At 53.7% G+C, this 10,835-nt stretch overlaps 1 protein-coding gene across 2 annotated transcripts; it reads left to right on the forward strand.

The window, feature by feature from the left end:
* The first annotated feature begins 312 nt into the window (after positions 1–312).
* SSRP1 (structure specific recognition protein 1) lies at positions 313–9,940 on the forward strand. Of its 2 annotated transcripts, XM_049646736.1 has the most exons (17): positions 313–434; positions 925–1,060; positions 1,988–2,173; positions 2,706–2,811; positions 3,344–3,534; positions 3,639–3,869; positions 3,997–4,100; positions 4,203–4,331; positions 4,575–4,796; positions 5,497–5,569; positions 5,978–6,116; positions 6,284–6,329; positions 7,483–7,612; positions 8,040–8,210; positions 8,395–8,483; positions 9,015–9,201; positions 9,441–9,940. In XM_049646736.1, exons 2-17 carry the CDS (start codon positions 1,007–1,009, stop codon positions 9,510–9,512), a joined length of 2,130 nt encoding a protein of 709 aa, XP_049502693.1. In that variant the 5' UTR covers positions 313–434; positions 925–1,006; the 3' UTR covers positions 9,513–9,940. The 2 variants fall into 2 exon arrangements, with proteins under 2 accessions (XP_049502693.1, XP_049502685.1); XM_049646728.1 differs by lacking the exon at positions 313–434 and having other exon boundaries at positions 579–1,060.
* Positions 9,941–10,835: the final 895 nt, after the last annotated feature.

The following is a 10,835-nucleotide window of genomic DNA, read 5'->3' on the forward strand; positions in this document are numbered from 1 at the left end:
GTGCAAGACAGAGGGACAGACAGGCATACGCAATCTGTGGCAAGTCTAACAAGATAAAACTACGCAATTTCCCTCCAGAACTTAGTCCTCCACTGGAGAGATGTAATTTTTAAAAAAAGAGCCCCGAGCGCTCCCATCTTTTTGTCAGGTTCGCGCCGCGCTGCTTCCTCGCGGATCCCCTTCTCTCAGGTCCTCCAGGGCGGCCGACGCTCTATACGACACCCTCGTAGGCGGGCCGGACTCACGTCTCTCTAGCCAGCTCGTCCTCTCTATGGTCCGTGCACGGCTTCCGGTGGCGGGACGCGGGGCCGCGCACGCGGGAAAAGCTTCCCCAGCGTCCCCCCCAAGTCCCCCTTGTCCCCGCCCCCCCTCCCGCGTCCCCCAGCGCGCCCACCGCCCGCACCTGGGCCGTAGCGAGGCTGCATCTTGAGAAGGTGGGTGGTCTCCGGCCCTGTGTCCCCGGAGGGCGCGGGCCCCGCTCCCCCGCGGGACGCTCAAGATGGACCGTTCCGCGTTCGAATCCACGGGCAGCGGGCGAATCCATTTTAGGGGGAGGGGGAACCGTGGGTCCCGGGCCGTGGCGCGGTGGGACCGCTGGGAGAGAAACCTTGCGCTCGGAGCTGGGTCCGGGCGCGGGCCAAGTGCAAGCTCCGGGCAGGATCCGGGTTCTACTACTCGTTGCCATGGCTCCCGCCGGAGCGCCCGGAGCGGGTTGTGGCCCGGGTGTGAGCGCTCCTCCAGGCCGGGTTCTCCAGCCCCTGCGGGGCCTGACTCCTTGAGAAGTCTGCAGGGCCTGCCTGTGGGTTCCCAGGCAGAGGAGATCCTGAGACATCCCAGGCTCAGCCAGGGGTTGCCACCTGGCTCCGTCCATGGGTCGAGTGAGGTGTCGTCTTTGATGTTTCTCCGTCTCCCTCTTGAATTCAGATTCCCAGCCTGCTGAGTATCTGCACACTCAGCCGGGAGTCGGGGCCCAGCTCCCAGTGGAGGCCACCAGGGGCACATCAGTATGGCGGAAACACTGGAGTTCAACGACATCTATCAGGAGGTGAAAGGCTCCATGGTAAGAAGAGCTTGGGTTTTTAGTACAGGCCAACAGAGGGAAGGACAGTAGACTTTTTGTCCATTTGCAAGAGCTTGCTTTGCTGACGTTGCTACTTTGGAAAAGGAGTCCGAATATAACGTAGTCGGTGTTTTGCCAACAGAAAGCAGTGTGTATAGATCTTCCTCCACTTCCCTTATGTCCCTCCAAACCCACTGTAAAGTGAAAATACCCTTTGAGTCAAAAATACACTTAATACGTGTAACCTGATGAACATCCTAGGTTATTCTAACCTACCTTACGCAGGGTTTCAGAATGTTTACATGGGCGTACAGCTGTGCAGAATCCTCAGACACAGAGCCTACCTTATAATAAAGTTTGAACACCCCACGTGGTTTATTGCATACTGTCGTGAAAGTGAAACAATGGGTAGAGCACGGTCAGTCAGAGCGCGTGTGTTGGTTGTGGACGCTGGTGATCGTGGGGGCTGACTGGGGAGCCATGCCTCGCTGCCACTGCCCCGCATCATGAGAGAGTGTACCACATGCTGCTCGCTTGGGAGAAGACACAAATTCAAACTTCAGATAACGGTTTCTGTTGGACATGTATCATTTTCACACTGCCGTCAAGTTGAAAAATTGTTAAGCAGAGCCATCGTAATTCAAAGACCGACTGTATAGGAATCCCAGGATCTGAGCTTGAGAGGGACCGCTTGTCCCGCTCAGTCCCGAGCGCTGAAACCGAGGACTCGCAAGGGTTTTAGATGCCGGCGTTTGGTGTTAGCATCCAGATTTCCTGGTTATTTGTCTCTTCTTTCTGACTCTCGCCCCTGCAGCTATTGGTCCCACATCTGTACCTGGCCAGCCCAGGATAGGTGTTGGGTGGGACTGTCTGAGCCTGGTACACCTGTGCGTTGTACCCTTCCATTTGGGCCTGTTTTTCCAACAGAATGATGGTCGGCTGAGGTTGAGCCGCCAGGGTATCATCTTCAAGAATAGTAAGACGGGCAAAGTGGACAACATCCAGGCTGGGGAGTTGACAGAAGGCATCTGGCGCCGTGTTGCCCTGGGCCACGGACTGAAACTGCTTACAAAGAACGGCCATGTCTACAAGTATGACGGCTTCCGAGAATCGGTGAGATGTTCTGTGGCCATAAACCCTTTTTACTATGCCGTCTTGTTTGTTTTTGATCTAGAAAGAGTTGGGGCTTCTTTGAGCAGGGCCTTCGAGGCCGTTAAGCAGTGTTCAGCTTTGGGTGTCTTGTGCTTTGACTCCAGAAGCTCTTCTACCGTTATAAATTTTTGGTGGTTTCTGCTCATTGCCTTTATCCAGATTCAGAGTCTTAGTGCTTTAGTTTGAGTTTTCTTTTTCCGTTTTGAACTGCTCGAGTCAAAGGTCTTACTCCGTTTTTTATTTTCTCTCTCGTTAAAGCAGTACTTCTATAAAGTCAGAGGGCACTGTGAGGCCTATAACCAGAAACGTTATTCATATATTTTCCTCCTCCCCTAGTCTGAGGGTCTGGTCCTCAGCAACAACTTCTTTCAACAGCCTGGGTTTCTGATAGAAAGGATACTGAAGCAGTTTCTCACAGATAATCCCAGCATGCTTAAGTTTGTGTTAAGGCCACCGGGGTTTACAGGGATTGCTCTCTCCCCTCTACCCACAGGAGTTTGAGAAACTCTCAGATTTCTTCAAAACTCACTATCGTCTTGAGCTTATGGAGAAGGACCTCTGTGTGAAGGGCTGGAACTGGGGAACGGTGAAGTTTGGTGGTGAGTCCTGGGAAGACTAAGGTTTAGAAGAGAAGGTCCGATGAAGGATGTCAGCCTTTACCTTGTTTTACTCCTTTCTGCTACTATTTATGGTTTCTTGTCAGTTTGTAATTAATCATATATTCAAAAAAATTTTTTTTAATGTTTGTTAATTATTTTGAGAGAGAGGCAAAGAGCGCGCGAGCAGGGGAGGGGCAGAGACAGAGGCAGAGAGAGAAAGAATCCCCATCAGGCTCCTTGCTGCCAGCACAGAGCCCGACTCAGGGCTCGAACTCACGAACCGTGAGATCATGACCTGAGCCAAAGTCAAGAGCTGGACGTTTAACCGACTGAGCCACCCAGGTGCCCCTATAGGTCATCATATATTTATCAAGGACGAAGGGGGTATGAGGCACTGTGCCTCGTCTTGGGGGGACAGTGTGAACAGAACAGCCCCAGGTCCTACCCTCAGGAGGTCAGCAGTCTGGTGGGAAGGCTGTTTCTGCACACCTTGAGGGAAGGAGCTTGTGGCTGATAAGCCCTTACCCCTCAGGGCAGCTGCTTTCCTTTGACATCGGCGACCAGCCGGTCTTCGAGATCCCCCTGAGCAACGTGTCCCAGTGTACCACAGGCAAGAATGAGGTGACACTAGAATTCCACCAGAACGACGACGCAGAGGTCTCTCTCATGGAGGTGCGCTTCTATGTGCCTCCCACCCAGGAGGATGGCGTGGACCCTGTTGAGGTGAGGCCTCCCCTCTTCGCCTTGGGAGCATATGGCGCTGAGCAGGCCCTGGCCGGCCTGGGAGCAGGTCGCCGCTGCCTGACTACCAGGGTGCACTTCTGCAGGCCTTTGCCCAAAACGTGCTGTCCAAGGCGGATGTGATCCAGGCCACTGGAGACGCCATCTGCATCTTCCGGGAGCTGCAGTGTCTGACTCCCCGAGGCCGTTATGACATTCGGATCTACCCCACCTTTCTGCACCTGCACGGCAAGACCTTCGACTACAAGATCCCCTATACCACCGTGCTGCGTCTCTTTCTGCTGCCCCACAAGGACCAGCGCCAGATGTTCTTTGTGGTAAGCAGAAGCCCCTGGGGGTGGATCGGCCTGGTTTGTGCCCGAGTCTTTAGTAGATGGATCTTGCCGGTGTTCGGTTCGTCAGCAGTTCTCGTGGTGCTAAACCTTGTCGGCTCTTCCTTACCAGATCAGCCTAGATCCCCCCATCAAGCAGGGCCAAACCCGTTACCACTTCCTGATCCTCCTCTTCTCCAAGGATGAGGACATCTCCTTGACTCTCAACATGAACGAGTGAGTGTGTCCCCGAACTCTTGTCCCCCGCTGTCCTGGCAGGAGACCGGCGTGCTGTTAGAAGGCAGCAGTGCTTGTGACCTCGCATTCCTCTGTTTGCAGGGAAGAGGTGGAGAAGCGCTTTGAGGGGCGGCTCACTAAGAACATGTCAGGATCCCTGTACGAGATGGTCAGCCGGGTCATGAAAGCCCTGGTCAACCGCAAGATTACAGTCCCAGGCAACTTCCAAGGGTGAGAGTGCTGGTCTGGGCTCTGGCCCGCCTAGGGGGCACCGTGCTGGGAACCTAATCTCTTGGAGGTCAGGTTGGGTCTGACCATGATGGGTGTCAGCTGTCTGCTTAGGGGTCAGCCTAGTGAGGTTTCCTCACGCGAGGGCCTGAGGATACTCATGTCGCTGCTGAGAGAGGTGCCTTTGGTTCTGTGCCACCTGCTGCTGAGGTAGGCACTGACTGGGCTCCCCACATCCTCCGCCAGGCACTCAGGGGCCCAGTGCATCACCTGCTCCTACAAGGCGAGCTCAGGACTGCTGTACCCCCTGGAGCGGGGCTTCATCTACGTCCACAAGCCCCCCGTGCACATCCGCTTCGATGAGATCTCCTTTGTCAACTTCGCCCGCGGCACCACCACCACTCGCTCCTTTGACTTTGAAATTGAGACCAAGCAGGGCACCCAGTACACCTTCAGTAGCATTGAGAGGTGAGGGCTTCCGCCAGTCACTTCCTAGGCATTCTGGGCCTGTGACTCTTCCCCAACTTTTCAAGCCTTGAGCAGAATTTTTCTTTTGCGTCCCTGGGATTTGGTCCTCCTTGGAGGAAAGCCTATCACTTTCTGTACTTAGATTGTTTCCCATATTAGGTGTCCGGTACTAGCCCTTCTTCTCCACTCCCCCTATGATGGAAATGCTATCTCTCCCTTTCCCGGAATGAGTTTTGTGCCCGGGAAGAGAGTAGCTAATGTTTATTGAGTGCTCACTGTGGGCTGAGCGTCTTACAAACATCTTCAGGCTGAGTCTTCATAACAACCCTGTGAAGTACGAAATTCAGACTAGTACAAAGATGAGAACGTCCCTTTCCCTGACGTTCTACCCCTGCCCTGGGCATATCTGGTGCCTAGGTACACACCCTTCCCCATTCTTTCTTTCCCAGATGCTTGAGACTGCAGGTTCCTTCGAAGACTAGTGTCTGACTCTCCCTCACCGCTGCCCCCAGGGGTCTGTGGGCTGTTAGGTTGGGCAGCGTGCGCGCCAGCTGCAGGCCCCACAGTCCGCCCTGGCCGACGGGTGTCAGACCAGCTCTAGGCCCCACGGTCTGCCCTGACCGACGGGTGTCAGACCAGCACATGGTGCACCCCTGCGTCAGCCCCTCCATCTAATAACACGGTGCCTCTCCCCACACAGGGAGGAGTATGGGAAACTGTTTGATTTTGTCAACGCAAAAAAACTCAACATCAAGAACCGAGGATTAAAAGAGGTATCTGTGTGTGTGGAAAGGATGACCCTCTTCTCCTGTCGGGGGTGGGCAGGGATGGGTTCTCCTGGCTTCTTCTTCACTCTCTCTTTTCTTCTTACCCTTATAGAAAAAAGAGGTGCGTGTGACCCTTCCCCCCTCCTGGTGCAGGTTTCCTCAGCATGACCTTAGAGCAGCCTCTGCAGCCCCTCAGGAGCCCCCAGCGGGGCCGGGAGTGGGAGGGGCTGGGACTAACCCAGTTGGCAGGAAGTCCTCGGGCATCGGCCCTGCATGTTGGCTGTGTGTGGACAGTCCGGCCCCAGGGTCTTCTGGGAGCTGGTCTTACTCACAGGCATGGGGGTGTGCTTTTGAGTGTACAGGGCTTCTTCACCAGGGTGAGCCGGCCCTCACTCCCCTCTCTTCTCTGGCTAGGGTATGAACCCAAGCTACGACGAGTATGCCGACTCTGATGAGGACCAGCATGATGCCTACTTGGAGCGGATGAAGGAGGAGGGCAAGATCCGGGAAGAGAATGCCAACGACAGCAGCGATGACTCAGGAGAAGAAACCGGTGGGCTAGCCTCGGCGGTGCTGGGGCTGGGGGTACCAGTGGGCTAGCCTCGGCGGTGCTGGGGCTGGGGGCGGTCAGACTCTTGCCTGGGGCCAGAGCTGGGTGTCTGGGTAGGGGCTGGGGTCTCCGTATGGGGTGATGCTGATGCATCCCGTGTTCTTCTTCAGATGAGTCATTCAACCCAGGTGAAGAGGAGGAAGACGTAGCAGAGGAGTGAGTTTTGGTTCCATTCATGGGGGTGAGGTGGAGGCCTGTAAGCTTGAGGGACCAGAAGATATCTGGACATTTCTCGTGTCCCAGCATTAGCTACTGACCCAGGGTGGGAACGTGACTTCCAATGAGGTAACACCCGGAAATGCTTTCAAAATCGTCCAGGGCTTTGCAAGTGCAAGGCACGTCGGAAAGCCAAAAAAGCAGTGGGGAGAAAATGGCACTGAGAGCCAGTGCTTGCCCACTCACTAGCTGGGAGTGTTGGGGTCGGTTGCTGAATCTGTGTATTTTATTTTATTTCTTAAAATGTTTTATTTATTTTTGAGAGAGAGGGCATGAGCAGGGGAGGGGCAGAGAGAGAGGGAGACACAGAATCTGAAGCAGGCTCCAGGCTCTGAGCTGTCAGCACAGAGCCCAACACCGGGCTTGAACTCATGAACTGTGAGATCATGACCCAAGCTGAAGTTGGAAGCTTAACCAACTGAGCCACCCAGGTGCTCCTCCTTGTGTATTTTAAAGAACCTAATTATATGGGTATGGATGGACTTGGACTGAAGTTAGTTTTCTGTTTCTTTTCTTTTTCTTTTAAAGTAATCTCTGCACCCAGTGTGGGGCTTGAACTCACAACCCTGAAATCAAGAATCGTATGCTCTCCCGACTGAGCCCACCGGGCGGCCCTAGATTTTATTTTATTATATTTACTTACAAAAAATTTTCCCTTTTCTATAATGATTGTCCCTTCATCACAAAAGACTCTAGGGTGGATTAAGACAAGTAGCTCAAAGGAGGTAGTGAAGAGGCCTTGGGGCATGTTCTGGGCAAGATGAGACCAAGTGTCTGTCCCCAAGAGTATGGGGGTGGAGGAGGTCGTGGGTTAGGCCTTGACCAAGGAGAGCAGCTGAAGCCTTTGTTACTTGGTGTCTCACTGGTTGACTGATGCCATGCTGGGTGTGAAGAGGCAGGGCCGGTGTGGGGAGGGGACCCAAAGCCACCTCAGTGGAGAGGAGGAAGCAGGGTGGAGACCAATGGTGGAGGCTGTCCTGTGGTCCCGCCTCCCCTTTTCTGGGCAGGGAGCTTTAGACTCATTTCCCTCTTGCCCTGAGGCTGTGGGGTGCTGTCCTCACTCCTGGGTCTAAGCCCCCCCTCCCCCCGGCAGGTTTGACAGCAACGCCTCTGCCAGCTCCTCCAGTAATGAGGGTGACAGTGACCGGGACGAGAAGAAACGGAAGCAGCTTAAAAAGGCCAAGATGGCCAAGGACCGCAAGAGCCGCAAGAAGCCTGTGGAGGTACACGCTTGGGTTGGGAGGGTGTTGGGGAAGCCGTTCCCTTTGCCTTCCGTCCACCACCAGTGGGGCCTGTCAGGTGGGCCTGGGGCTGCTTTTTGTGGCCAATGAATATGGCCTTGAGGAGTATCTTCTTGGAAAGTTTTCTCTCTGGCCTTTGAGATAATTAGCTTCTGGGAGATCTGAATTAGGAGACTGGCTTCTTCTGTCCCAGCAGCCCCAGACAAGGGGCCCCTGGTGAGCTAGGCACTGGGTACTGGGGGGAGGAAAACAGGGTTCCTGTCATTGGGAGCCCTTAGTTTAGCTCTATGCCTATTTAGTCCTTCTCCCCGTTTTTCCTCCCAAGTCGGTGTTGTCAGTAATTTCTTTCGGAGAACATGGGGGTGTCTGTGAGAAAAAGATGGTTGAAGGCATTTGGGTTCTTATGTAGGTGAAGAAGGGCAAAGACCCCAATGCCCCCAAGAGGCCAATGTCTGCCTACATGCTGTGGCTCAACGCCAGCCGAGAGAAGATCAAGTCAGACCATCCCGGCATCAGTATCACAGATCTTTCCAAGAAGGCAGGCGAGATCTGGAAGGGAATGTCCAAAGAGAAGAAAGAGGTGAGCGGTAGCATTGATAGAGGGGGCAGGGATGGGCCTTTGGTGAAACTTTTCTGTATAGATTTTGCCTGTGTCAGGGAAGAGGCCTCATTCTTCTCTCTCTCTTTTTTTTTTTTTTTCTTCGTGTGTGTGTATGTGTGTGTGTGTGTGTGTGTGTGTGTGTGCGCGCGTGCGTGAGAGACAGGAGTGGGATCGCAAGGCTGAGGATGCCAGGAGGGAATATGAAAAAGCCATGAAAGAATATGAAGGGGGCCGGGGTGAGTCTTCTAAGAGGTGAGTGTTGGGAACAAAATGGCCCAGTGATTGCTTTTTCGACATCTATTTTTGCAGGTCTAGGTTGAGAATCAGGGTGCTGAAGATAATAGGTATGCTCTGACCGCAATAGGGCAGTGCTCCTCAAGTCTGGGTAGGCAATTACCCAAGTATGGGCAGTTTGCTAGGGAATTGCTGAAGTCACAGGATAAAGGGGGCCCTTTTCATGAGGGTCAGTTTTATTCAAAGGTATGGGGGAATTAACAAAAAATTACGATGGAACATCATTCACATGAACTTTTAAAGACAAAGCAAGAGATGCCAGATAAGTCTGTGAGTGCAACTGCTTCAGGCTCCGGCCTGTGATTTTTCTGGTTATTTGCTTAGGACGCCCTCCCTTGGGGCTCTTGGGGCTGACCTGGCTGGCTATTTGCGTTCATAGTGAGATAGCAGTGCAGCCGTGAGTGAGAAAAGTTCTGTTAAAAGTTAGGGTGGATTGGCTTTGGTGGGTGAGCCTGAAGGCCCAGACCCTTCTCCCTCTTGCTGTTATAGGGACAAGTCAAAGAAGAAGAAGAAAGTAAAGGTGAAGGTGGAAAAGAAATCAACGCCCTCGAGGGGTTCATCATCCAAGTCGTCGTCAAGGCAGCTGAGTGAGAGCTTTAAGAGCAAAGAGTTTGTGTCCAGTGATGAGAGCTCTTCTGGAGAGAACAAGAGCAAAAAGAAGAGAAGGCGGAGCGAGGTGAGGCAGGAGTTTGGGATGAGGGGCCCCTGAGGGGTGGTTGGCTGGGGGCCAGGGGCTGTGGTAGGTCTGTGAGAGTAATGAGGGGGGAAGGGAGTGCAGATTGGAGGTCCGAAGGCCAGTGCTGCAGCTCAGGGAGAGGGAGTAGGGAATTAGGGGTCCTTCCATCACTGAAAAGTGGCTCCCTGGGAGGGCAACCAGGACGCAACGTTTCTCCTTAAGAGACCTTTGATTTTCAGGACTCTGAAGAGGAGGAGCTGGCCAGTACTCCCCCCAGCTCAGAAGACTCAGCATCAGGATCTGATGAGTAGAGCAGGGGGAAATTCTCTCTTCTGGAGGTTGCCCTGTCACACCTGCAGTCTCTCCACCCGTGTTTTGGTACCAGTTTCTCCTATGAAATGTAGTCCTTGGATTTTGTGCCATCTGGACAAGCTCTTCTGGTGGGATGTGCACTTCAACTGGGGCAGCAGGGGAGGCGTTTTCCCTCTACTGTTTTCCGAGGATGGCTCTTTATAATTTGGGGAGAGACTGGGTGGGGGGCAGGGCAGTGCAGGGTGAAACACTTGGCCTGCTCTCCCGACCTTAGGGATGTAGCCGCTGCTTCTCCTGTTCAAGTTGCTGCGGCAGGGGTCATGTGCGATCAGGCCTGTAGCTCCTAACTGGGGTCTATTTCTACTTTTATTTTGTATTTCTGGTCTGTGAAAATTCAACATTTAATAAAGGGAACTGACTTTGGAAACCATGTCCTTATGCCTCCTCTCTAGCCCTGTTGTATTGTCCCCATTGTTTTTGGTGGTGTTTACCGTGCTGTTGTGACTGGGCAGGGCTCTGCTGGCCAGCCGGGAAGCAAGTCTCCAGGTACATCCTGTTCTGTTCCCGGTTGGACAAGCATTGGTTTTCACTCTCTTCTGCCGGGATGGGCCACCTGAGAGTCTAGAAATGAGAGCTGATCTGATTAGGAAGTCACTTTCACAGTTCACTCCATTAGCCAAGCTGAGGGGAGGCAGCTTCTGGCGCAGTCCTCAATCACCTAGGAGTCAACGGTCTTCCAGGGCTTTAGATAATGGAATCAGGAGTGACTGGCCCCCTTGCAGCGGGGAGAATGGAAACCTGAGCCTGGAGAGTGGTGCGTGCGTGAGTGTGTGTGCGTGTGTGTGTGTTGAGGGGGGTGTGGGTAGGGGTGCAGGAAAGCTGTGCAGTATGTGTGAAGCTTTTGTTCTTATGGGAGGCAAGGGGTATACCAGATTTTGAGGTCGAGAGGAACTTCCATCCGCGAAGGGGGCAGATCAGAAGATAAACGAGGACCCGCTAGGAAAATAGAGCTTGCAGTCGTCCTCACCGCGGCTCTACCTCCGAACTGATACACGTGGAGCGGCCACGTTGGTACGTTCTCAGGTGTTTGCCACAGGAAGCCTCTCCAGTCGGCCAACGGTTCCCTTCTGTCTCGCCGTGACTCTATGGTACTGCAATCAGTGCCGGCCGCCGGGCCCCAGTGGTTCGTCCCCAGGCAGCCTCTCTAGGCAGCCGTCTCGGTTGCATTTTGCCTGAGTGTTCCTAGCAGCCTAGTTGCGTCAGTTTCTCCGGGGTATGAGCCTGGGGCAGGCCCCTTATTTGCAAGACTCATAAATAATTGG

The sequence above is a fragment of the Panthera uncia genome, chromosome D1 (genome assembly GCF_023721935.1).
Source record: "Panthera uncia isolate 11264 chromosome D1, Puncia_PCG_1.0, whole genome shotgun sequence".
In the NCBI taxonomy this organism is placed as follows: Eukaryota; Metazoa; Chordata; class Mammalia; order Carnivora; family Felidae; genus Panthera; species Panthera uncia.

Coding starts and splice junctions, on each gene's coding strand:
- SSRP1 (XM_049646736.1), top strand. CDS start 1,007: ATGGCGGAAACACTGGAGTTCAACGACATCTATCAGGAGGTGAAAGGC. Junction 4,797..5,496: donor ACCTTCAGTAGCATTGAGAG/GTGAGGGCTTCC, acceptor CTCCCCACACAG/GGAGGAGTATGGGAAACTGT. Junction 8,484..9,014: donor CGGGGTGAGTCTTCTAAGAG/GTGAGTGTTGGG, acceptor TTGCTGTTATAG/GGACAAGTCAAAGAAGAAGA.